Raw genomic sequence first — 25501 nt, 5'->3', positions numbered from 1 at the left:
TCTATTTTCGTATCAATTGGTCTAGCATTATGTACTTACAATGTGATTTGCTGCCATTTCTAATCAGCAAAACCAAAGCACTGAAACCTCGTATTTGGTGTTTTAATGAGTATATATCATAAATTGTTCTTGCTGATCTAGCATTGTTTCAGCATGTCCCTTTGATAATGACACCAAAGTACTAATCACAACTCATACAATAGAATTATGATAAATGTTCCCCTGCTGGATAAAAGCATTCCTTTCTTCATTTGTTCAATCTTCAGCTATTCGTCTCCATTTCCCTTTCTTAAAAGCTGCTGTATAGCTCAGACTATTGACTTGTTTGCTCAGATGCTGCATTTGGTTATGTAACATTACGGTTAGCAAATCAGTAATCGTTGCCTGCGGCCACTTGATATTTCCACTTGAAGGCACTGCTCTATAAGAAGGTAATGTGATGGATGTGTCTTGACAAGGAACAAACTGGTCAAGTGCAAAGCAAAGCAGCCAAGGACTAGAGCTAAACATGTGACAGCTAAACAGGAGTTATACAACAATAAGGTAGTACTCAGACAAATAACTGATCACTCAATGATGTAATTCTTTTCAAAAATCCCACAGTCATAAATACACACAATAGGTATATCTACTGTGGGTGGGTGCGTCGGTGTGTGATCATTAACTCATCACCCAGACACACAAAGGTTTCCAGGCAGGTTTTATGCAAGGTTGGGCAGTAAATAAAATCCTGAAAATAACAGGGGGGAGCCTGGAAATGAAAGTGAGAAGGGAGGAGGGGGGTGCAATAATAATGAAAGCAATAAAAGAAGACCCATTTCCCAGATGTGATCTTTGCCTCAGTCAAAGCAGTGTGTGTATGTTCGTGTGTGTGGATGTATATGGATGTGTGTGTGTGAGTGAGAGAGAGATATTTTCTTTGTGTATGTTCCCACTGAGCTCTCAGATGAGTCAAAATGAGTCACATCATTTTATCAATCACCCACTTACAGTACAGCAATCCTTTGACTTTGTGTGTGTGTGTGTGTGTGTGTGTGTGTGTGTGTGTGTGTGTGTGTGTGTGTGTGTGTGTGTGTGTGTGTGTGTGTGTGTGTGTGTGTGTGTGTGTGTGTGTGTGTGTGTGCGTGCGCCTGTGGCTTGAGGCCAGAATGGAGTCAAACATTAAAACTGCAGAGCAGTCCCACACACATTCGCCTACTGAATAGCTAATACACTCCACACTACAATGTTACAGCCGCAACCCCTGCACTGCCCTGCAAAGTTACTGCTACAGACACAGTGCACACATACAGCAGATTCAAACACATTTACAATGACAGCCAGTACAGCAGTTTATTGTTATTCAATTATGAGTTTAGCTAAACAGAAACATTGAAATAAAAGACGTAGGGCTAAATCCTACCCTACCATAACACTGTTTCTGTTTTCAGTTATGGTTAAAGCAAACGCAGACCGTGCTCACTGTCTTTCCAGGATAACAATTAAACGCTCATCAATTTGACAGGAGTGAATAACATCAGCCAGTCATCTGGTCTTTTCCACTTATTGAAAAGATACAGCTGGCCTGGTTGTCAATCGATGCACAGCTCCCTTCCAATAGATCGACAGCTGGAGGCGCTCCAGGGAATATGTAAACACATTCTAGCATGCTCCCACACACTCCCACATTATACACCTCCCTGACCTCTCTTTCCAACATATAAACATATACAAGTATGCATTATACTTCTTTACCTTAAGTACTGTAGATATTATCTTCCCTTACTGTATTATTCCCCTACAGTAAAAAAATGCATTTGTTGTTAAATTGCCTCCTTTAAAAACAAGGCCTTCTATATGATTAGACATAAAAGGACGTTGCTTTCAAACACGCTGAAACACACACACACACACACACACACACACACACACACAGAGACCACCACTCCCGATTACAAAAGAAGAAAAGAAGTCACTTACAAGAGTTCCTTTGGCTCCCGTCTGTTGCACCAGGCGAGGTGGACATCCCAGCAGGATGCTTTTTACCCTCACAAGATAACCAAATGAGAGGGAGGGGGGAGGCAGACAGCACAACGATAGTATACCAAAAACTCCACCGATCACAACAACACCTGCCCACCACGCATCCTCATGCTGTCTCTCACTCTACACACATGCTCCTCCATACAAAAGACGCTCCGGAAAAGCTCACGCATACATTCTCATGCAGATCGGCTCGCACACTGATCCTGCACCCACAAAACACACATGTGCATGTATGTATGGATCAGCGCTGCACCAGTGTCCAGCTCCAGTGTGTAGAGACCGCTGAGGATGACACTGGAGAGAGACAGAGAGAGAGAGAGAGAGAGAGAGAGAGAGAGAGAGAGAGAGAGAGAGAGAGAGAGAGAGAGAGAGAGAGAGAGAGAGAGGAGTGAAGACGAGTGGAGCATACCACTGGCTGCTGCTGAGAGAGGGAGGAAAGAAGAGAGGGGGGTGGGAGAGAGGGGGTGTGTGCGTAGGGAGGATGGGAAATAAGGAGCACAGATGAGTTTTTTGTGTGTGGCTGTGCATGTTTCTATAATCCATGAACACATTTGCCTCTTAACCGAGTCGGAGTCTGCACACTTCATACACCTTCTTTGTTTATATGACTCAGTGGCCGGAGGAGCAAGCTATTTTTATAAATAGGGATGAGTACCTAATACAGTGGAAACAGAGAACGATGTCAAAGCAATAAAACGGAATCAGCTTTAAAAAGGTTAGCTTTCCCCTTTCTGCTTGTATCATATACATGCACACAAACAGCCTTACACACGAATCAAACGGTCAAAAGTGATTCACACTTGCGCCCACGCCCACTGTGTCTGCCTCGACTGCCTGAGGGGGGACATAATAATCCTCCTCATTAGCATGATGCTGTGAAGAGCATCACAGTTCTACCTAGTGCTTCCTCCTTCTCCTTCATTAACTCCGCCCCTCTTCTTTTCCTTAAAGATCCCCCCTCTTTTCCTATGCATGTTAAGTGCGATTGATAGGAATCTCTAAATATGGATCATCGCTGTGTCAATTCTGTAAATGTTTGAATCAGCACAGTGGAGAAATATCAACTGGAAATAAGCCTGAATGACGCATATCTTAATAAACAACACAGGACTTAAGAGTCAAAAAAGTGTAGTGAGTCACTCTAAAGAGAAATTAAACACTCAAGCTTAAGCACATGCACGCACGCACGCACACACGCACCCACGCACGCACGCACGCACGCACACACGAAACATCATAAGCTCCTTAATTATCTATGGGTGATTATAACTGCGCCACAGGAAGGAACTGGGAGGGGTGAAAAGTGCACCTGAGAAAAATGCTTATTAGAAATAACTGCACAAATCAAACAATACTTCCATTAGTATGTGTTTCTTAGCAATTAGTCTGTTTAGCTACTTTGCTTAGCTGCGGAAATTCCAGAATTAAGTATTTCCTAAAAAGTATTTTCGCTTTTCATCACAATGGTGTATTGATGCTGTTTAGGGGCTTATTTTAATGTATAAAAACATGAAGCCTTGAAAATATTTTTAATAGCATGGAAACATGGGTACTACCTACTAAATAAAAGAAACCTGTACAGATTTTAACCAATGTTTTTTTTTTTTTTTTTTACAAATTTCTCACAAAGCCAGTGACTTCTTACCATGACACTTTCCACATTCACTGTTTGAATCTCGTACTGAATGAGATAGATGTTATTGCACTACATTCATTCCCTTGCTTTACAAACACTGAAATGTGATAGATGATGATACAAATGGTATTGTAGTATTGTACTGAAGTATAGCAGCAACTACTTCTGGACAGTTGCTTTTTTTCTTAAACAGTGTAACCTACTAAGCTACTGAACAATAGTTATTTTCTTTAAATCTCTTAAATTCAAAGAGTGACAATTTATTAAGCAGCATTGTTTGGCAGTTAATGAGATTTTCAAGCTCTCAATCTGCTAACAACTCATATTGTCTATAGGAATGATGCATGCGACCCCCCCCCCCCCCACACACACACACACACACACACACACACACACACACACACAGAAGTAAGGCAATTAAACATTTTCTCCTCCTCTCCTTTTTTGTGCATCAATTTTGATGTTAATGCACACAGAGAACACTTCAACGTCTCAGCTTTTTCACTTTGTCATGTCTTCCTGTGCAGTTCCTTTGTGAAACTATCTGACATTAATCCATCCATTGCTAGAGCTTACAAACAAACTCAATTGACAAAAAAACTGCCAAGTGTACTGAGATCTGACAGACGAGAATGAGCACAAAGACACCAAAATACAGTTGCCTTGGAAACTGACATTCTGAAATCCAGTTTTATGTAATCTATGCAGAGACGTGCCAAATTCTCCAGGCCATCCATAAACTTTTCAACTCTTTAGTCCAAAAGCAACAGCATTATTCTCTTTTGCCATTTTATTGATGCCAAATAACTGCCAGGGGATCTCGCCTAATCTACTTTCTCAATAACTGAAAGTTAGAATACTCCATCTCACCAAATACTATAACTATGTCAGCGCTTTATTAGCTGCAGGTCCTGACTTTAAATAATATAATAACTGTACATCAGCAGCGACAGATTGAAAGTCAAAAGGTGAGTTAATGACCAGAAAGCCACTGGTTTGGTTTTCCTGACTGCTGGGGTAAAAAATGTGGGTTAACAGTAGATGAACGACACCATTAACCCCTTCATCGACTACCACTAAGGTGCCCTTAAACTAGGCACGTCACCACCAATTTCCCCCTGTGGATTTGTATAATAAAAAAATAGCAGCTGTTGAATCATTGACTATACTGGAGACATACTGGAGTCGTTGTAGATGTAACTGCCAGTGATGGTGGCTTTGCAGCTATCTGTTGAGACATTTGTAGTTCCTCTCACCAAGTGGGAGTTATTGTAGTTGTTAGAAAGTGCTGACATCTCTGACATTTTTTTTCTGGTTCAACGTCACAAACATGCTGGAAGACGGGGTTAGTAAACACTAGATAGCAGCATGAAGGCCAGTGACTTTCAGCAGTTACTTATTTTTTTCAATATCTGTTACTTATTTATCCTCTCTTTCGAACTCTGAGATGACAAAGAGTTACCGATACACACGTTGCACGTCATAGCATTGGGTGTCAATAAATACCCATTAGTACTGCAAAGTCATTTGTCCTGGAAATGAATGCTGATTGTAACCTTTCCCACTGAAAACAAAAGCCAGATGTAAGTTGGATTACAGTAATGATAGCATTGTACCATATTTCGGTGGTGGGGGAGAAAGCTGAGCTTTTGTGTCAAGCTACTGCTTTTGGGGAGCAGATTAATGTTGTTCAGGACATCGCCAGCTTTGTGCTGTTTGCCCAAACCTGCCAAAGTTTGTCACCCCATACTGTAACACATCATCTTTCAGCAGTTCCTTTTCCCGCTCCTTCTCTTTCTCTCTTAATCCTGCCTCTCACCAGAGTGTGCAAACCAACTTTTATGCTGGAGTGTTTCTAAATGTCTACCCAGCACACTGATGAAGGCCAACTCACACAAAGGTGGGAAGTTGTTGCCAGGCAACTCTACACCTCAGGCACTTCTCTATATTTTCATTTTTTACCCCTGTTGAATCACAATTTCGACATCACTACAAATAAGAGCAGTTTTGTGCTTGTTCATAGTCCCAGAGTATCTTATTGCCAGTGATGTCAAACAAATCAAAAAAGACAGGATTTACAGGGGAGATGTCTGAAAGGTCGAAAAGAATGCAAGGATTGGATCCAGGGAAAGGTGAGTGGAACAAGGGACTGAAGACAAGGACCTGGGATACGATTATAGATAAGAGAAAAGATAGAAAATTGAATGATTGATAGAAAAGTCAAGGAGAGAACTTTAATAAACCTGTTAATAAGATGTGAGAATTTACCTACACATTACCATGCGGATCACATTTGGGTTACAAGAAATTATGATTCCATTCAAAACAGCATGTTAACACCAAAGTCATGTTTAAAAGCTGTGAAGCAAGGTCATATCAGATTTCACTTTTCAAATGTTAACTTTCTCGAGTTTGACTTTGTGGGTAATGAGTCAGTATCTACTGTAAATGACTCACTAGCCATCTTCCCACTACCGCACCAAAAGGGGGTGAGCTTGAGTGTGCATAGGCCAGTCGAATTTCCATTGACACTGTCTTAAATCACCCCACAGTGAGGCCATGGTAGGGGCCAATTATATAAGTTTATCTTAGTTCATATTGGCATGGTAGTGGCTACTAGATGGCTACTGGTAATAAAAATATCTTTCAAGAGTGTCCTGGCCAATGCAGGCAGCAGCAAAAGTAACACAGTTTGTGACAAACATATCACATTTAAATGATAGCAAATACAAAATAACAGGCTACTACCCCAGAACTTACTCCAGACCATCACCTCTGAAACATCCCTTTAACATTTGACGGCGGTTGGTTTATTTCTGTTTTTTCATATTTGCTTGTTATATGCTCTGTCCTATGTATTGTTAATGTTAAGTGTATTAGGGGCATGCTACATGGTGATTCGCACTTTGAATACAATTTTGCACTACCATGTCCTTTTGACTTCAGTTTACATATTAAAACATACCTACACTTTTGGATGAGCAGCATTCTTTGCTTCGTTGCATAATTTTTTATTGTAGGGTTACTGGAGCTGTCTTAACCTGAATTAGTTAACTCAAGGTGATTATTTCATTTAAAATAGTATTTGGTATATATTATCAGCCAGGGGGAGAGTTATGTGGCCAGTACACAGTACCTGTATTTATATATGTGAAGTGCCTATACAGTACACGTGTGGACTTGACAGTCTCAAATAGGTGTAAAAGATGCCGTTTTCAGATGTCATTTTAGCTTCTGTTATAATCTTGTCTGTCATCTCTAATGTCATCAAGTCTCCCATCTTGGGCGTATACACTTTAGGCCAGAAAGACACTTTGTACGACACCTGTAACTGTTTCTGCCACTCATAGTTCTGTCAAACATAGGAGGTCGGCTAGCAGACTGCGAGCAAACAACTACAGGAAGTGTTATAGATAGAGACCCCTGTACCTGTTTCCTGTAGATGGGGGGGAAGGGGGGGGGCGTCTACTGAAAGGAAGTGTACACATCCCCCAAGACCCACAGAAATGTTTTAACAGTGGCAAGGCATATGGGCATAGAAGAAACTTAAAATACGCAAACACAGTGATAGACAGCTAATCGGTTGGCCGATTAATGCCAATGCCTGCGCTTAGGAGGGCGATTAACAAAAAAAGGCTGCAGATACATCTGCAGGCGGCAATGATAAATAAATGTTCATATAAGTTCAGCAATCGTGTGTCTTATTTGTTATTGTTATTATTAAACATAGACCGCCCTGCTCTCTAAATATCAGTAACAGCAATTAAAAAACTTATATTGGTCGACCACTGAAACTCACTGGTTTTTCTTATTCTTATGTAAGCACACTAGCTGACTAAGAGAACGTTCATATCGAGAGCAATAGCCTGCAGGAGCAAATGTTGGAAAAGAAATACATCACACACTGTGTGTGTTCAGATACATACTGACACACAGACACACACACACACACACACACACACACACACACACACACACACACACACACACACACACACACACACACACACACACACACACACACACACACACACACACACACACACACACACACACACACACACACACACACACACACACACACACACACACTTCAAAGTTGTCACAGGCACATTGAGTGCGTCTGTATTCCACCCGTGGGGCCATCTGTTCTTGCATTGGCCAATTTGAGGAGACATAAACTTAGGAATCATTAGGATGCAATATGGCCCCTATGTTAATCACAAGCCTTCGTCATTTCCAATGAAAATGAGCCACTGGGCAACTGGGAAGTGGGGACAGTTTGTCATTCACAATCTATTCAAGAAATTAACATTTTAAGGGCAAGAAGACTGTAACCATGCTTTTACAGGTTTAAATTTGGGATAAAAAATTAGGGATCATTAATATTAAGACACAACCCACTTCTACAATACCAGAGTTTTTCATAAAAGATCTGACATTTTATTTTGAACAAACGCTTTTCCATTAGAGTTCCATCAGAAGAAAATAGACATTAATGTGTGTTCCAGGATAGAGCTCACAGTTCTTCATCTGATACTCTTTGAGATGAGACTCTGTGGAGATGCATATTTATTATTTTCTTTTTCTGAGTGCTATAAATGTGGCCAATATTTTGATAGATAGATATGAGCTCATTGAGGTACATTAACATTGTATGTCTGGAAAAAAGGCTTGCTAAAAGCTTGGAATGCACATTATGGAGTTCCTGCTTTGTTAGGTTGAGGATTGGTTTGCAGAGTAAACACAGCAGGTTTAAGAGTTTTTCACGTTACTTGCTCCTACTCACTCATCACCTCCATACACAAGCCTGCTGCTATGTCCCTGCAAAAACCACATCCTAAACTCAATGCGAATCCAATTTCTTCCTCTCGTGTTTTTTAAAGTACAGTGGCCTCCCATCTCTCTCTTCTCTGCTACAGGCAATGACTGACCTGTGCCACTACCCTTGTTATCGCTTTGAATTTTCCCCATTTCATGCCACAGGGAGCCTTTTTCATAGACTACATTAGACCATAAAAAGCCAACCTTTTAGAACTGACATGATGTTCATCCCCTCTCAAGTCACCTCCCTTTAAAAGTAGACCAGGAGCTGCCATGGTTAATGGATCCTGCACAAGGAAAGTTTGATGGCATACTGCTGCCACCACTGGGCTAAAGTATCTACTGTTCTAACATACAATATATAAAGTTGATAAAATCTGAGTGAAACCAGCTCAGTTATCATAGAAAGGCTTGAATGACTCCGCAATGCAGGTATTAAAAGAACCAATTAGAAATAAAAACATTAATTCATTTTTTACTTCCAAAAACAGATAAACAATAGATCTTATAATTCCATTAACAAAATTGTCGTGGTTGACTCAGAAAGGTGACTTTCAACACAGTGCTGCAACTTCACCCAGTGCCTAATCTTTGCATCAGAATTTCTTTTGCAAGGGAATCCTGGCCATGATTACCGAAGCAGCACAGTATGTCCACCTAAAGTACACACTTGAAAACAACAAAAAAAAACATAAAAACAGTTAAAACAGTTTGGCAATGGCACATCACATCATGACATTATAATCACCAGCTGCGTTTGGTAAGAGGGCATGTGCATTCACTAGTCAAATAGTCCTTGATCCTAGTTTTAAAATCTTCCATACTTGGGAAGTGATTCAATTTAAGATGACTCTGTATTTTATACCATGACGAGGGTGCAAATGCTTTAAAGGCGTATGAGAAATAGCGCACATTATCAAACTATCTAGCCTGAGAGTACAGCTTTTGCCGTTGACTTTAGAAGTCAAGGGAGAACACAAATAAGGAGGCAAGTCACACAGGATGGCCTTATAAAGAAGAAGAAAACAAAAGCAGTGATCCCATCAATTGTGCAGAGAAGGCCAACCAACACTCCCATAAAGGCTACAAATTTGAATGCTGCATGATACATTGATACCAGCATTTTCAGAGAGGAGAGACTTGCATGCATGTATAAGATGTCACAGTAGTAGTAGTAGTAAGCATTGATACAAAAGTTGCCTGAATCAGTCTTTTTCTTGCACTAAAGGAGAAACAACTTTTGTTTCTATAGTAGGAACCCCGTTTAACCCTGAGTTTCTTTGTAAGACCCTCAATATGGTGTTTAAAAGACAGTTTTATCTAAGTAAACCTCAAGTATTGATAGACTGAAACTTGTTCAATCACTTTCTCATTTTGTGTAACAATCTGACAAACATTTGTGACATCATTTGTTTTCCCTGTTATTAAAAAGCACATCATTTTAGTTTTGTCAGAATTGAGCACAAGTCTTAATTGATTAAGTCTACTCTGAAAAAAACATAAAAAGCAGATTCTAAGTTTTCTGTGGCACTTGCTAATGATAAAGCAGAACAATACAAAATGGTGTCATCTGCATAAAAGCGAAATCTGGCGTCTTTTACGTTTTGACACAAGACATTTAAATAAATAGTAAATGTTTTTGTCTGTATAATATTTGTTGTTTATATATCTGGAGTTTCGTAGCAAAAATAATTTCCCCCTGGGATTATTAAAGTATTTTTGGTTCTGATTCTAAACCATGACATCTATTAAAGATATTTCAATATCCCGCAGTCTCTGGCACAAGACCAAGTGGTCAACCGTTTCAAAAGCCTTTGATGGCTCTAAAACTAATGTAGTACAGTATTCATTAGAATCAATAGCATTTATGAGAGCATTAAAGACTTTCATAGTGGCAGTGGCAGTACTGTGGTTTTATTCTGAAAAACAAAAGACTTATAAGCCCTTCTAAACTTTGGCTAAAGCAGATGGCTCTTTCAATAAAGGAGTGACATATGCCGACTTCCATACACCAGGAATTATTACAGTTTCTTTAGTCAGGTTGAAAATATATACATATAGTGTCTATACAGAAAGTAGTGAAAAATATGACTGTATATGGGAGAAAATGATGATAGCGCATGTAAAAAACATTAACTGCATTTTATTCTTTGTCCCGACTGCTGATAAAACCCGAATAGGCAAATTTAATCTGTATCACAATCCAAATAATGTCCTGTGGTGCACAGGTCCAAGGTTTCTTCAAGAAAAAACGAGAAAAGAAAAATTAGATTAGGTAATTACTTTCATTGCTCACTGCGCTGTGTGAAAATGACCCCTCAAGGTCTACTGCAATTTTTAAGGTTTCCATCAACAACCGAATGTGGTGATTGTCTCACTTAAATATTCCACTTGTTCATGCTTCTGTGATGCAACCCAAACACTATTCTTTCTGACCTCCTAATAAGGAAACTGGTTTGCTGTTCTCTTTTTGGCTCTCTCCTACTTCCTATTGTCATATATTCATAGTCCTATGTAGCTCTGATATTTGAAACACTGGGTGGTTACTTTGATCTTACAACACTGAGGTCCACTAAGAGAACATGTAAAGTATACCAGCACAGTGTGAAAATAAAGACTTGATCCATCACAGTGACCAGTCCACTATTATTATGTTCAGATGTTATCATAGAATAGTAATGCAGTGCACAGTATTCAAATCAGAAATGAATTCTAGCTACATGACCACAATGATAGGTAACTTTGATCAAATTAAAAGCTGAAAGGAACGCTGTTCACAATTAATGTTATTTGCAAGTGCATATCAAGTTAATGTAAGCTGATTTTTTATAACCGTGATGTGAATAGAAAACCTTAGCTGCATGAAGATTAACTTAAACGGTCAGTATCGTATTCTGAAAAGGTTCTGTATACTATGATATCCATAGCACTGTTTTTAACAAGATATGATCATTTAGATAGTTTTGGCCTGAAATGTAGAATTTTAAGCCAAATACTGCCTGTCAACATAGGAGTAGACATCACATTTATGGACATAATATATATATATATATATATATATATATGGATATAAACTGTATGCTTGAAAAACAAAAATCACAAATTCTACAGGAGTGCTAAATTCAAATTCTCCTCAAGCTCAACAGCACAAAAACAGACTGCAAGGCGTTTGCTCTGAAATTAATAAACTCTTCAATGAATTTAACAATTAAATGAGATTGCGATGAGAACAGAACATCCCTTGACAGAAGATGCCGACAGCAAGAGAGACAATTGTGGGAAGATGTGGCATGAATACAAAACAAGAGTGAATGATTGGCTTTCCCTGCTGTGGACTTGAAATGCTGCATTGTCATTCAGGCAAAGTTGCCAGTAGCTCAGTCAAAAAGAGGATTAGATGATGCCTGGCTTTCTGGCCTCAGCGCAACATTACTCTTTTGTGGGTGCACGGCTGTTCATCTTTTACCAATATCTTCATATTCATTATTCATTCTTTATTCTAGAGGATCAGTGGTGGAGCACTGAGAGAAGCAGGACACGTTTGCTCTTCCAGCAAGTACTACCCATATCTAAGATACAGATATTCTCCCCTGACTCAGTGTTTGACTCAGATTCAGTGTTATGTAACATTACTTTTATCTGAAATGTAGGTTAATTTAAACTGGAGCAGCTATCATCTATTTGATATTCAAATTAATTTGACAAGTTTTGAGGCCCTGTGTGATTTAATTTCAGCAGAATGGTCTCGTAAGTCTCGTAAAGTCACTACAATGGACAGACAAGGTTCAGCCAACACAAACAACAGCAGCTGCATTTCATCTGAATGGTTTGAGGGGTGATCTAATTTGACATATCTTTGGAATGAATAGTATGCACTTTAAGACATAGTGTTCTAGTTAGATCGGTAGGCACTGACCTGAGAATTACTGGAGTAAAGACCAGCGGGTGAAGCAAGGCAATTCTTTAAACTCCCTCAACAGCAATTAGCTCTGGACAGCTCCTAATTGACGATTTATCTAACTAAGACCGAATAATGTTGTCACAGAACAAATAATTAGGCAAACTATGAAAAATAAAAAAAATAAAAAAATAATTCCCAATCCATTTCATGAGGATAAATGTACAAACACAGAGAAGGCAGGGACTTGGAGAAATAGAAGATCCACACATTCATATCTTTTGTGTTATTGAAGCATTACACCCACAGGCAGAATATTCCCCAATCACTCCTCCTACTGCTGCTGAAAGCTCATAGGGAGTCAATGCTTTCTTACTACCATCTCCATAGACTGTTTGAAGAGAGTCTCTCCATGCAGTCTAAGGGAGAGGCTGTATAAAGAACCACTCAGTCAGATGGGATAAAGTCAGTGTTCAAAGCAGGAGAGATTACGATAAAGGCGTGTGTCTTTGTCCACACACGACACACACACACACACACACACACACACACACACACACACACACACACACACACACACACACACACACACACACACACACACACACACACACACACACACACACACACACACACACACACACACACACACACACACACACACACACACACACACACACACACACACACACACACACACACACACACTATGCTCTCTTATTAGGAGAGGAGAGAATGTCGGCATTCAGTGAAGCGTGTGAGCAATATGACGAAGCAAAAACGAGAGAAAAAAAGTGTAGTGAGTGCAGAGGAAAAATAGTCCCTTTGGCCCTGTGCGAGCACTTTCCGACAGCACCTTCTTTTCTTCAGCCAGAGAAGGTGATACCGTGTATTCCACTGAGACTGCCTTGCCACAGTCAGAATCAAAAGCCCCCCTAGACACACACACAGGATTTTGACCCTTGCACATCTCCAGCATTGGATCAATTCAACCCATAATTCACCTGTCACTCCTGAGAGATATATTCTAATGGGACATTTGGTTTGACCCAATGTAGCATCAGTATTGGATAATATGACAGAAAGCTAAGTTCTTGCAGGGAAATGCTACTTGATTATTTTCTCATATTTTAATGTCCAATATCCTTTCATATCAAGCTTTTAGTTTAGTTTACATTAGTTTAGTAAATAATGTTTAGACTGTATTTATCTGTCTGAACTCCAAAAATGATTATTGAAGTTGCATTAAAAGTTCTAGCTAAGGTTCCAAGACTTGCACCAAACCATTTCATTGTACATTTGTGACACTACATGTATTACCTAAGACATAAAGCCAAGATTGGTAATTATCAAGGTGTATTTCTAGGTGTTTTTAATAATAATTTCGAACTCTAGGCCACCTAAAAGAAGCCTGACAGACTCCCACTGACTCTTATCTTTTAACTGTTACGTAAAAGCTCATTTCTATTTAAAAACTAGTACTAAGAGGTCATACTGAGGAAAGGATGTTGCTGGGTCACAAGCATTTAAATAGAGCCATGTCTCCATCTAGTGGTTTAATGTTGTAGTAGGAGAGAGTTTTGTCAGTGTAAGGTTTCAACAGCAAATGATACAAGTGATACAAGTTCAATGAATCTAACCAAGCTGTTTTTGCCTTATCTATTATGGAATACTTTAAACCTTGTCTTGTAATGTTTATCTATACTTGGAAAAGTTGTGACACTGAAACAAAGTGATAAAAAGCTGTGTGTCTTATGTAATGTACAAATAAATCAGAAGACTGTACAGAAAATGTACAGGAGGCAGCCCTTCATCCTGCAATGATTTCTTTGCACCTAGATAGGACTCTTTATACCTGGATATCACCAGTGACTCAGTTACACGCTCATAGGAATCACAGGGATGAACTACAGACTACAAAAGGTTAAATAATAGTTTGAAGTTTTATATGCAAGTTCACAAAACTATTCATATTCAGCAAAGATCAGCTTTAAGGTTGTGACTTTATGACCGCCAGTGTGTTCCCGTTTTGTTTGCTCTTGTGCAAATGCACGAGGACACACACGCACATGCACACTTGTAACGTGGTACACCCTCCAGCCAATGGTTTCACGCTTGTCCACTGATCTACATGTGCCAGTAAAGTACCAAGGAGGGCAACGCTCCAATTACGACTGCTAGCAAGTAAACATGGATATAATAATGCAATTATCAAAATGCAAACAGATTTGCAAATGTTTTATGAGGGAGGAAAAATACATCTCTCTGTTAGGTCTCTTTAATTTTGATAGCCATTTATCAACTGTACCAGCAGAGGGTGACTCTTTCCATCTCTATAAGCCACATTTTCAAGTACATCAAGCTCAGAATGAAGAAACACTTCCACTTCATGCCACTCCCCCATAACACATGCAGAGATTCAGACATGTTGTTGCCTTGAACAAGGCATTTCATACAGCATTGTGACTCTGCACTGCCCAACAAACTCTACCACTAAAACACTTTGAATTAAACTGTTCACAGTCTGTGTGGTCCGCAAGCTGAAGAGCCAACTCCAAATACGAGAGAATCCCTCTGAATCCCTGGTGAGGACAGAATAGCTTAGTAAAAACTACAGCTCTCTTATTCAAAATAATCATGCCTCTGCTTGGATCAATTATGGTTCGTTGTCGGCTGACTGAAGTCAGTAATGATAGGCTGATGGGTGCAGTGGTTTGGCCCTGGGAAATAAAAAACAAGTAATCCACATGCTTCTGATTCCTGAAAACGGAAGCATGTTTCTGTGACCACAGCTCTGATACATATAAACTATTTGCAATGTGGGTTTTGGATGTGTAATGTGTGTTTATTCAGCAGTAAGAACATTCTGAAAAATCAAAAGCATTTAAAAAGTTATAGTGTGGTAATGTGCAATGTTTTAATCCACAAAAATACACTACAAACTCATTAGAGGAAATGTATGTATGCATGAGCTGTATCGTGTTTCCTCTGTTTAGCCGTTTCATCCTGGCTAAAAATAGAGTTCGTTATGTATTCCTCATTTATAAAATTAAATATTTACCACTGGCATGTTGGTTTAGTTATGAATAAGACATGAAACAAGAACAGAATTAACCTTGCACACTCTCTTCGTCTGAGAGATGGGTGAAATCTGTAGTACATCTAAAATACATACTACTACTGCTAGACTGTTTCACTGACCTAGAAATATCCTCCTGACTCAGTGAACTCTTATCCAAAGTGAAGCGTACTCCATATCTGTCGGAATGGACTTGTGGTTTGGTTTTCATTCTGGGGAATGTGGGGCATGTGTAGTTACTCAAGCGCAATTATTTGTGTTTAAAGAAAACTTTTCCATAGTAATAGTGATTCTGCAAGTGGAGTGGCCCAGTAGATGTGACATTTTCACTCTTTGGCCTCGTTTCTGCTGTCAGAACTCCCTGCTCTCTGCACAATGTTTAAACACAGATGGTGACAGAAGTGTTGTTTTTACACCCTTGATCCTAATACATTAAAAAAAGAAATTATTCATCATGAGAAGGACTGCCCTTAATTCCAGTTGTTGCTACAAATTCACCGACTGAAGTTCTGCTTGTCGGAAAAATGTATTTACTTCCCCCAGGTTGCATTTTAATTATACATCACATGCATAAAATTAATAACATGTCTCTAAAAGTCAGCCATGATCATTTCCAATGGTAGAACTGCTTAGTAAACATTGTTGACTCACAGCAAGAAGGACTGAAATATATAATCAATAAGATTTTCTTCAAAGTTATTAACTTTTGTTACTTCTGTTTAGTTATTATCTTGAGTGAGTTAAAACAATGGTGATCCATCATATGACCTGATGGTTCTGCTGCGTTCACTTGTACTTGGAAATCAGGAACTTCCAACTTCTGAATCAGGCTTGTAGTAAGAGTAGAAGTGTAATAGGAACATGTGTGTGTATGGATTTAAGAGGGTAACATATAGGGGATGGATCGGAAGTAAAGAGGTGAATGTGTCTCAAAAAGAAAAAGTCAATCGCATAGCAACGGTGAACATTACAAGATGGAGGGCTCTGAAAGAACAAGCTTGCCTGCTATTATTTTATCTTACCGCCAAAGAGACTGCTGGAAACAAGGTATCTCAAATCTTGCAGATTATTACTTTAAGTTGGATTCCTAGAGCGAAACAAATAATGTTACATAGGAATGTGAGTATGGGAAGGTTCATACTGTGAGTTATTCGATTGCTTCAGTCCAAACGGCAACCTCCAGGGCTGAAAATGAAACCACTGCGGAAGTGCAGAAAACTGCAGTTCCTGAATTGGAGACTTGAGGCTGGCTCCAAAACAGAGTCAATCACCACAGACCCCAACGTTAAATGCCTTGTTTACAGCCAGGTGCAAAAAAAGCTGTTCATTTCTAATGCTCATTTCCTCATTTGTGACAACTGTATGGGTTACATGTATATACAACTCATCAGTTTAAAATATATTATATATATATACATTTTTGTGGTTCTGTCCAGTTTTACAAACTGTGAAAAGGTTTCAACTTGTGTGCCATAAATATTGGGTGTGGATCCAAAGCTCACAAAAAGCTGGTTGCTTTTGCTACTGACAGTTAGTGTTTTAACAAGTTAGGTGTCAAATGCAAATTATGCATTATTATTATTATTATTATTATTATTATTATTATTATTATTATTATGTTGAGAGAAAACTAGGAAGCATTGCAAATCTGTGGTCGTCAGACTGAATTTGCTCTTGCCATCTGGAAACAGTATTCATTGAATGATTCATGAAAGTAATGAAAGTTGAACATGCAAATTTAATTGGCAAGTGACTGGTTTTTTTTTTAGCCCAAAACTTTGCTCCATCTCAACAGTCACCTTGCTCTATTTTGTGTAAATATCAAAAATGGGGAAAAAATGGAGTCCTGGTAAATGGTAAATGGACTTGTACTTATATAGCGCCTTTCTAGTCTTCTGACTACTCAAGGCGCTTTCACAGTGTTTGTCACATTCACCCATTCACACTGATGGCAGTGGATATCTACATACCATCTAATCTAATATAATTCGGGGTTCAGTGTCTTGCCCAAGGACACTTCGACATGTGGACCGGGGGAGGTGGGGATCAAACCGCCAAACTCTCAAATGGAGGACGACCCACTCTTCCACTGAGCTACAGTCGCCCTGGAGAATTAATGAAGTTATTTATACTGTGAATTTACTATGTGTTGTGTTTGTGTGTTAGCTCTGTGATTGAATGACCTATCAAGAGTGTTTCCTGCCTTTGTGCCTAATGCATTTATGGATAGACTGCAGGCTCCAGTGAATCTGAGAAGAATCACAGGCACGGAACATGCGTTTCCATCTTTTTTTCAGAATGTGATGAAGCATTAGATAGACACATGAATAATTTATGATCTCACAGATGACATTTAACAGATTGTTATAAGAAATTGAAATTGTATAAACAGTAGAGACAGCAGCTATAAACCTCTGGTTATCTAGTGGACTTCAACTAGTGTCTTAACCACACACTCTTGATCTTATATTTAATATTCCATGGTCTATTAATCCATCAATTTCTATGCCTAATCAAGATCATGGGGCCTATCCAAGCATGCAATATGGAGTGGCCAGAAAACATGGGTCATCATTGTTGCAGGGCTCATATGCGCAAGTCAGTTAAGTCTAAACATTTTCTAAACATCTGTCAGTCCGAAATTCGATCAGTCAGCCAACCTATTGTCTTATATTAATTCCATTCATTGAATTGAAAGCCTTTCCTCTGTAATTTGCTGATTTAATATGGCCAAACAGTGGTGGCCCATAGGGGAGACCTGCTTGGGACTTCACACAATGTGAAAAGATTGATGTGTGGCCTTGTGCTTTGTTAGAGTCCATATTGCATATCACATACCCCTAGGGGGCAGCAAAGTTGGCAGCAGTCATAGGTACCAGGAAGTGTGCCAATGTGGACCTCAGCCAACAGTCTGAGGGGGGCAGCACAGCAGCTGTCCCACCCTCCAAAGACAAGGTGGCCAGGCCGTTATGTAAGTACATCTGCAATAGACCTGGTGGGCCACATATGGAATATAGACTCACTTGCTGAGGACACAGGTAAATCATTAATCTATCCAGTAGCATCATTCATTTGCTTCAAGTGCAAAATCAGGAATACCAGGCCTTTCCTCTCCTTTAAAGCTGGTGACACTGCAGCTAATGGCCTTTATATTGGTTTTATTGCTCAAAACAGTCCCCAGGAGAAAGAAAAAGATAGTGGAGCTCACAGATAAGATATGTTGTTATTTAAGTGCTGTCATGAAATGTGGAAGCAGTACCTATTGTAATATTAAACCTTGAGTATCTATCCAGCAGTTTAAGGTCATTATTATAAATGTGTCCAAAGTTTTTTATAACTGAAGCAGTCCTTTTTCACATTTATATTCTAAAAAAGAAAGGAATAGACTTCCTCAGATGCAGAATGAATCCTGTTTCCTTGTCTGTACCTGCTACAAAGCACGTTGTACTTTTAAATTCCTCAGGAAACGAAGACAGAGACACAAGTAAAGACAAACAAAGCTTTTGTGTTTCTGCCATAAATGCCAAAGATGATAAGACGCACTTATAAAATATGAGGTCAAAGGATGCCGTGGCAAAACTCCATATTGAACTGAGCAAGAGACAAAATCCTCCTGATCTGCATTTTAAGAAGTAACCATTAAGAGCTGAACATGACATGATATGAAAATTCACACCACTGACCAACTAGAACCCCATCGCGACAGTGCTGACCTTTGAGAAATTAAATCCAAATGGATAAAGCAGTCGTAAGCTGTGTTATACTATCTGATTTTAGTCAGCTGCCAAAAAGGAGTGTATACATAATGGTTCTTTGAATCAGTTGTGTTAAGTTATTAACTGATAAGCAATCAAAAACACAAATACTGCGATACTATTTTACAAAGACATGTTGTAATTTTGCAGAGCCACTTCTTGTGTGTCAATGCACTCAGACCATAACCATTTTACTGCTTTATCTAACAGTGCTTACAATGAAAATATGATGATTGACCATCATATAACCACCATAAGTACATGGATGGTAACTGATAAAAATGTATATGGTTTGAAGGCATGTAAGTGTAATGAAATTACATGAATGCTTATCAGTCACAGATGAAAAAAAAACATGTTTTACAGGAGTGTGGTGGATATGTACTGCATCCATCACCGATTTTTTAATTCCTGCTCTATTTCTCCCTGGTGTTCATCCACTCATGAATATTTCTCCCTCTCTTTCTCTCTGTCCTAAGGCAAGGTGACGTAGAAAGCACTGAATTTGCTATAATGTGTATCCGGACACAGCTTTGAACTATACTTGTCTGACCATCTTTTCTATGCCCAACAGCCAGGGTAAGAGAACTCTAATCCTAAATTTATTCTGTGCATTAAAGATCTCTGAGGAAGGGCGTAGACAACAAAGCAAGGACTGACATCAGACTCGAGAAGTACTTGGGGCTTGTGAAAAGAGGCGAGAGAGGAGTGATGGATAAAATGGGCGAGATATGACAACGATGTCTTGTATGGCTGCAGGGCAGAGGTTCACATCATAGATTTTCCCATGTGTCTTTGCACCTTACCCAGTGTGAAGGCAGTGCTTATGCAGATGTGTGCCTGTCTCCTCCTGCTGCTGGACAAGCAAGTGGTGATTTTGCTTTGGTTTGAGAGCTGTGACTGAAAGTTGTCGGGCTTTATCCTGAAATCAACTAATGTGATATGACAGGTTCCTTAGCTCAAACTCCAGTACAACTGGAAGTTAAGACAAATCGAGGGCGGATCAGGAACCGCTCCAGAATTAGTTTGGGACCGGGCTGAGATTGCCTCCTCAGAGTGTCTCAGTCCGGTTGTTTTGGTGTAGTGCACCAAGAGTGTGGTCACATTGTTCACACCTGCCCAAAAAAAAAAAATCCCACCAAAGGGGGGAAGTGAACGAGTCTGATTTAACCTGACAAATAGCGCAGGTGCGAAAACGCCCAAAGTTTTTCAGAACTGTCAAGACCTATGTTCATCCTATTTTATAGTACATCGTACCATTACCAGTATTTGTATTGTACATAAATAGATAGTGATATATGCTGGTGGTCCTTGAAATAGCAGTGAAAATGGGGATCGTCTAAAACACACACAGGTGGAGCGGAAATTGTGGCCTCTACAACACTCCGGTCTCTAGATTTTAGAAATGAGTTACAGTATATTGCCAGTGATACGTTTTTTTCTCCTGCATCGTAATCCAAATTCGGTTTACGCTATCCCAGCTTTAGCTTATGTGCTTCTGTGGATTTCTGTTTATCAATAAACCTCTTTTGAAAAGCAGTTTAAAGTGATTTCTGTCTGGAGATGAGATAATACTGGTGCAAAAACACTTACCACCACAGATAATGATGCATTATCTGAACTATTTGAAGGAAACATTTTTTCACTTCCAAAAACCACACACACTGTTGGCTGGTGAGCGGCCTGCATTATAGGCAGATAGTACGAATTGCATGCAATGTCATGGGTAGTCTCTCAAGCGCTGTATCTAAATATATGGGTCACATGTGCATAATCAGGATATAGAGATGCACATGCATGCACATTCATTAACATACTCCATTTAGCAGGATTTAACAAGAGACTATGGCTGAAACCCCAGTTTTTGTTACATAAGTCAGTGATGACAGGGAAGCTGTCAATGTGTCACTGATACCACTTTATCTTTCCAGGGTAACTGCACATGGACTGTACACAAGAGGGGGATAGTGACGTAACAAATGTATTTACATTGGTTACCATGCCGGTGACCACAATTGTTCTTAAGCTAAACTTGGAAAAAAAAAGATTCATACCAAGAACCCAAAAAAATATATGGCACTGTTTTATATTATTGTTTATGTGAACAACACACCAGGATGCCCATTGGAATATTTGAGCAAGTTCAGCAGTGAACACATCACACCTTAATTCTCCTCACTGTCTGTCTAAAACATGACAGTTCTGCAGGGTAAAGAAGCAATTAACATGAAAATGATTAGTCTGATTGAAGCAGAGAGAGGCAGAGAGGAGGAGCCCGGCAGAGTGGGAGAGATAGCAAGTAGAAAAACTTCTGAAAATGACTTTGTGACACACACACACACACACACACACACACACACACACACACACACACACACACACACACACACACACACACACACACACACACACACACACACACACACACACACACACACACACACACACACACACACACACACACACACACACACACACACACACACACACACACACACACACACACACACACACACAGATTTCCCCCAGAGCCTCCGGGCCTGGACGATGGCTGCCTTTAGAGATTAAACACCCTACTATCTCTTGGAGATTTCACTTTCTTGTAAGTTCCATGAAAGCTGTCGCATGGTTTTTTTTGAAGTCAGCATAAAGTGAGCCTTACTTTTGCTTGGATGTTTAAATCTTTGTAGCACATGCAGTTCATTCTTACCTTCTCTATCAACCAGATTTCTGCTTTTATAAAAGTTTTAGCAAAGCTTCCCCATTTCCATACTGTATATGTGTCAGTTTAAAATGTGTTGCATGTGAACAAAAATATATAGGGAAGATGCATTTCTCAGCCTTGCACAGAACGCTGCTTTTCCGATAGTATCCAACCTGGTGTGGTGACAGCCCATTTATTCTGGTGATATTTTTTTCAGATAGCGAACGTATACTACACATTTTCAACTGCACACCTGGGTGAGGGAACATGTCTCCTAATAGACTGCATCAGCAAGAAGGTGTTTGTGCTGATTGTGTAATCGTGTGTGTAGTTGAGTGTGCAAAGGGTTTTGCAACCATATTTATCACTCACATACACTGATACTGCTAAGGAATATGCTGTAACTGCTGCAACTGTAAATATCATAAAAGGTACAGTTCAATTAGTGTGCCCTCACAGGTGGAAATGTTGTACAGTAACTTTGCTAAACAGACTTACAAAATTGTTGGTATTTATTACATCTTATCCTTCATAAAGTCTTAAATGAAATACTGTGAGCATCAAATCAAGTTGATTGATGTAATGGTAGATGTTTAGGCATTGATAATCCTGTTTTTTGTTTTGTTTTTTTGAAAGTCGGAGCTTGAAAGTCGGAGCAACCATTGAACAGGCAACTGTATTGTGTATGAAACAGTATTCTCATTGTTTTAGCTTTGTAGATCATAACATGTATCTTTGTTACATGCTGATCCACAAAAAAGGATCTCCCTGCATTGATACACAGTATTTAGCTGTAACATTCATCTCAGAAAGATTTGACAAAGAAAAGAGAGACTTTCTTTCAATACAATTAGAATATAATTGAGTGATGTGTTGTATATTATTACAATCATCAAACTTCAGACAGTAAGCCCCCATTGGTGATGCTACAGTGAATCCTGTGTAAATGGCCTCATATGGGATTTACATACTGTATGGTGCAGGTTAAACCTACTTGTCTGGTCATGTCTGGTTCTCTGAAGACCACACCTCTGTTGGCCTGTGCCCTGATTATGTTTGCCAGGCTGTTTGGCCCCATCTGGTCTTCTTCCTCTCTTCACTCAAGGACATACTTGTGTTCCATCACTCCAGCCCTCCTCTGCCATTTGATCCTTGGTGTCCTAATGACAAAGACAAGGCATTACACAACTCTGACTAAAAATAATAGCCACCCCCTCTTGCACAATAACAGTAATGTTTCTTGTTATGTAATCAGATTAAAATGGGTTTTTAATGCTTGTAAACAGAATAATTACATAAAGTGGTGAATTAACATCAACATTATTCCATTAGTTTACATATTGTTTAAAAAAAAAAAAAGTAGTATCTCTCACATAGGCTGCTCCAGCTATGCTGTCTAAGGGACAGATACAGGAAATCTTTCCTGCCACATGCCATCACACTGTGCAATAACACTGTTCAGAACAATACAATCGGAAGCCCCTTATGTTTTCTCTCATATCTGTCCACTGCACCTTAGATTATTATATGTTTACATTTGCACGACAATTAGCCCACTTATTTATACATTTTATTTTTTAAGGTATCTTTTATATTGTATTTTTATATTACTGCTTTGATGTGTCTGTGTGTAATGCTGCGGTTACACTGCAATTTCCCAGCTTGGGATCAATAAAGTATTTCTATTCTATTCTATTGTAGCTATTGAAAACATTCTAGTTGGATGCCAGAATCTCCCTCGGGCAGTGCATGTAACATACTCTGAACTATGCACTGTTCACTGAGGCGTACAGAATTCGTACAGTGGGGCAGATGTGAATGTGTTTAAACAAGTCCCAGCTGAATTCAATAGGGATGGAGACACACACAAGCAAGATGTGACCGGAGTGCTTGGGAACCTATAGACTTATAAGCATCTTGTTCAGCAGGCAGGGTCACGATGAAGACATATTCTACAGTTCCACTGTTCGACCAGTTAGCCCTGAGGCAATAAATGCGTCCCGAGAACTCTATAAACTCCATCGCAGACAATTAAAGGCTTATATTTCCTTAAAAAAAAAGAAAGAAAGAGGACATTAAAAGGGTTACTTCTGTTCTGCTAAATTGCATTTATAAGTGTGCGTGTGTAACTTTAATTTAAGGTCTCATGGTCAGGTACTTTATAACCAGTGGCAAATGTTAGCTGATGTAAATCTGGGTAAATGCAATGTTCTATTAGCCTGTAAATAACACTAGTTGCCACAGTGGTCGCAGTTCACGGAAAGATACATAGACTATACTAGAGACAAAGAAAGCACCTTGGAAATGAAAGTGAGTGAGTGAGTGAGTTACCGCTTTCTCATAAAATACATACAAAAAGCAAAATAACTTTTTTATTCCTAATATGTCCTCCTCTATTTAGTAAATGTCATTTAAAATGCCTTAGCAATCATGCTTTCATAAGTCACTGTGGCTCTTAAATGCAAATGTGCAAGTCACATGAGGTTTCTTTACAGTTCTTAATATGCATTAATGAAATATTTGCTACAGTGCTAACAATAGTTTTCACTGTTGTATGCTATGAAGTTCAATGGCTACCAATCAATTCTATTCAAGTAGATAGTTTCTATCTGGCAGGTAAAAAATGATCCATTGGCCTACATAGGTTCTCCAAGATAGATTTAACGCACCAAACTACACACACAAAAAAAGCACAGAACACTGACACAAGATCTGCAATCGCCGTAACGATGTGATTATCTTCTCTTTTTGGCCAGGCATTAAAAAATGACAGAATTTTCATGGTATAATTGTGGTTGATGTCAGGAAAATTGAGAGATAAATATTGCACATGCCAAAAGAGAGACCGTAGTCTCTAAAACGATGTGTTATGTTGAAGAAGATGACAGACATAACTGACCCAAGGGGTTTCTATGACAGCAAATTTCTATCCGATTGTTTTCTGACTGAAAGAACGTCTCCAATGTTCACAATACTGCTCTGTTGAAACCAATTAAATAGAGCTAAGTTGACCTTAAAACAAGGTGCTTATTATGTTTCATGCATTTTCGAACATTTTTCCAAAGGTTCAGTAATGCAATGCATTTCCCTTCCGACATGTGTAACATCACAGTGTAACACGGCAGATTTTTCACTAGCACTTCTTGTGAAACTGGAAACCCTCTTGAGGCATTTCTAAGAAAACCGTGGCTCTTGCCTGATAACTCTGTAAATGATCACCCAAGCACATCAACGTAAATGGTACTCAATGTCTTGCAAAAAGGCTTTCTTTGTGCCACTTACCAGTATCGACCACCACAGCTTGCCTTGCATCAGACTGGACCATAAAATAGGATTCCTACGGGTTATTTTCTGACCCTTAAATTATGAATGGCTCACTGTGTTTCTAATAGAATAAAGATTACCATTTCTCATCCTCCGCAAAAGCTGAAGGTAGACAGATGATCATACTAACTATATGAAAGGAATACAATTTAACAGTCCATTAAACTTGCCATGCTGTCTATTAAAAGTGTGTATTATCTCTTCAAAATGTAGTCAGAAAACAAATCCATATCCATGCTGCTCACCTACGTGGTAC

The 25501-nt window shown here is 39.2% G+C and overlaps 1 protein-coding gene across 1 annotated transcript in view; it reads right to left on the bottom strand.

The window, feature by feature from the left end:
* Positions 1–2051, bottom strand: part of dtnbp1b (dystrobrevin binding protein 1b) — a gene marked incomplete at its 3' end in the record, with an annotated part of 31004 nt that extends 28953 nt beyond the window's left edge. The window contains exon 1 of the mRNA XM_083926028.1: positions 1960–2051. Within this exon, the coding sequence (XP_083782154.1) occupies positions 1960–2005 (46 nt within the window). The 5' untranslated portion in view covers positions 2006–2051. The remainder of the gene's footprint in view (positions 1–1959) is intronic.
* Positions 2052–25501: the final 23450 nt, after the last annotated feature.

The sequence above is a fragment of the Echiichthys vipera genome (assembly GCF_963691815.1).
Source record: "Echiichthys vipera genome assembly, chromosome: 13".
Lineage (NCBI taxonomy): Eukaryota > Metazoa > Chordata > Actinopteri > Perciformes > Trachinidae > Echiichthys > Echiichthys vipera.
Note: the sequence above shows the minus strand (reverse complement) of the source record. Positions and strands in the feature narration are given on the sequence as shown.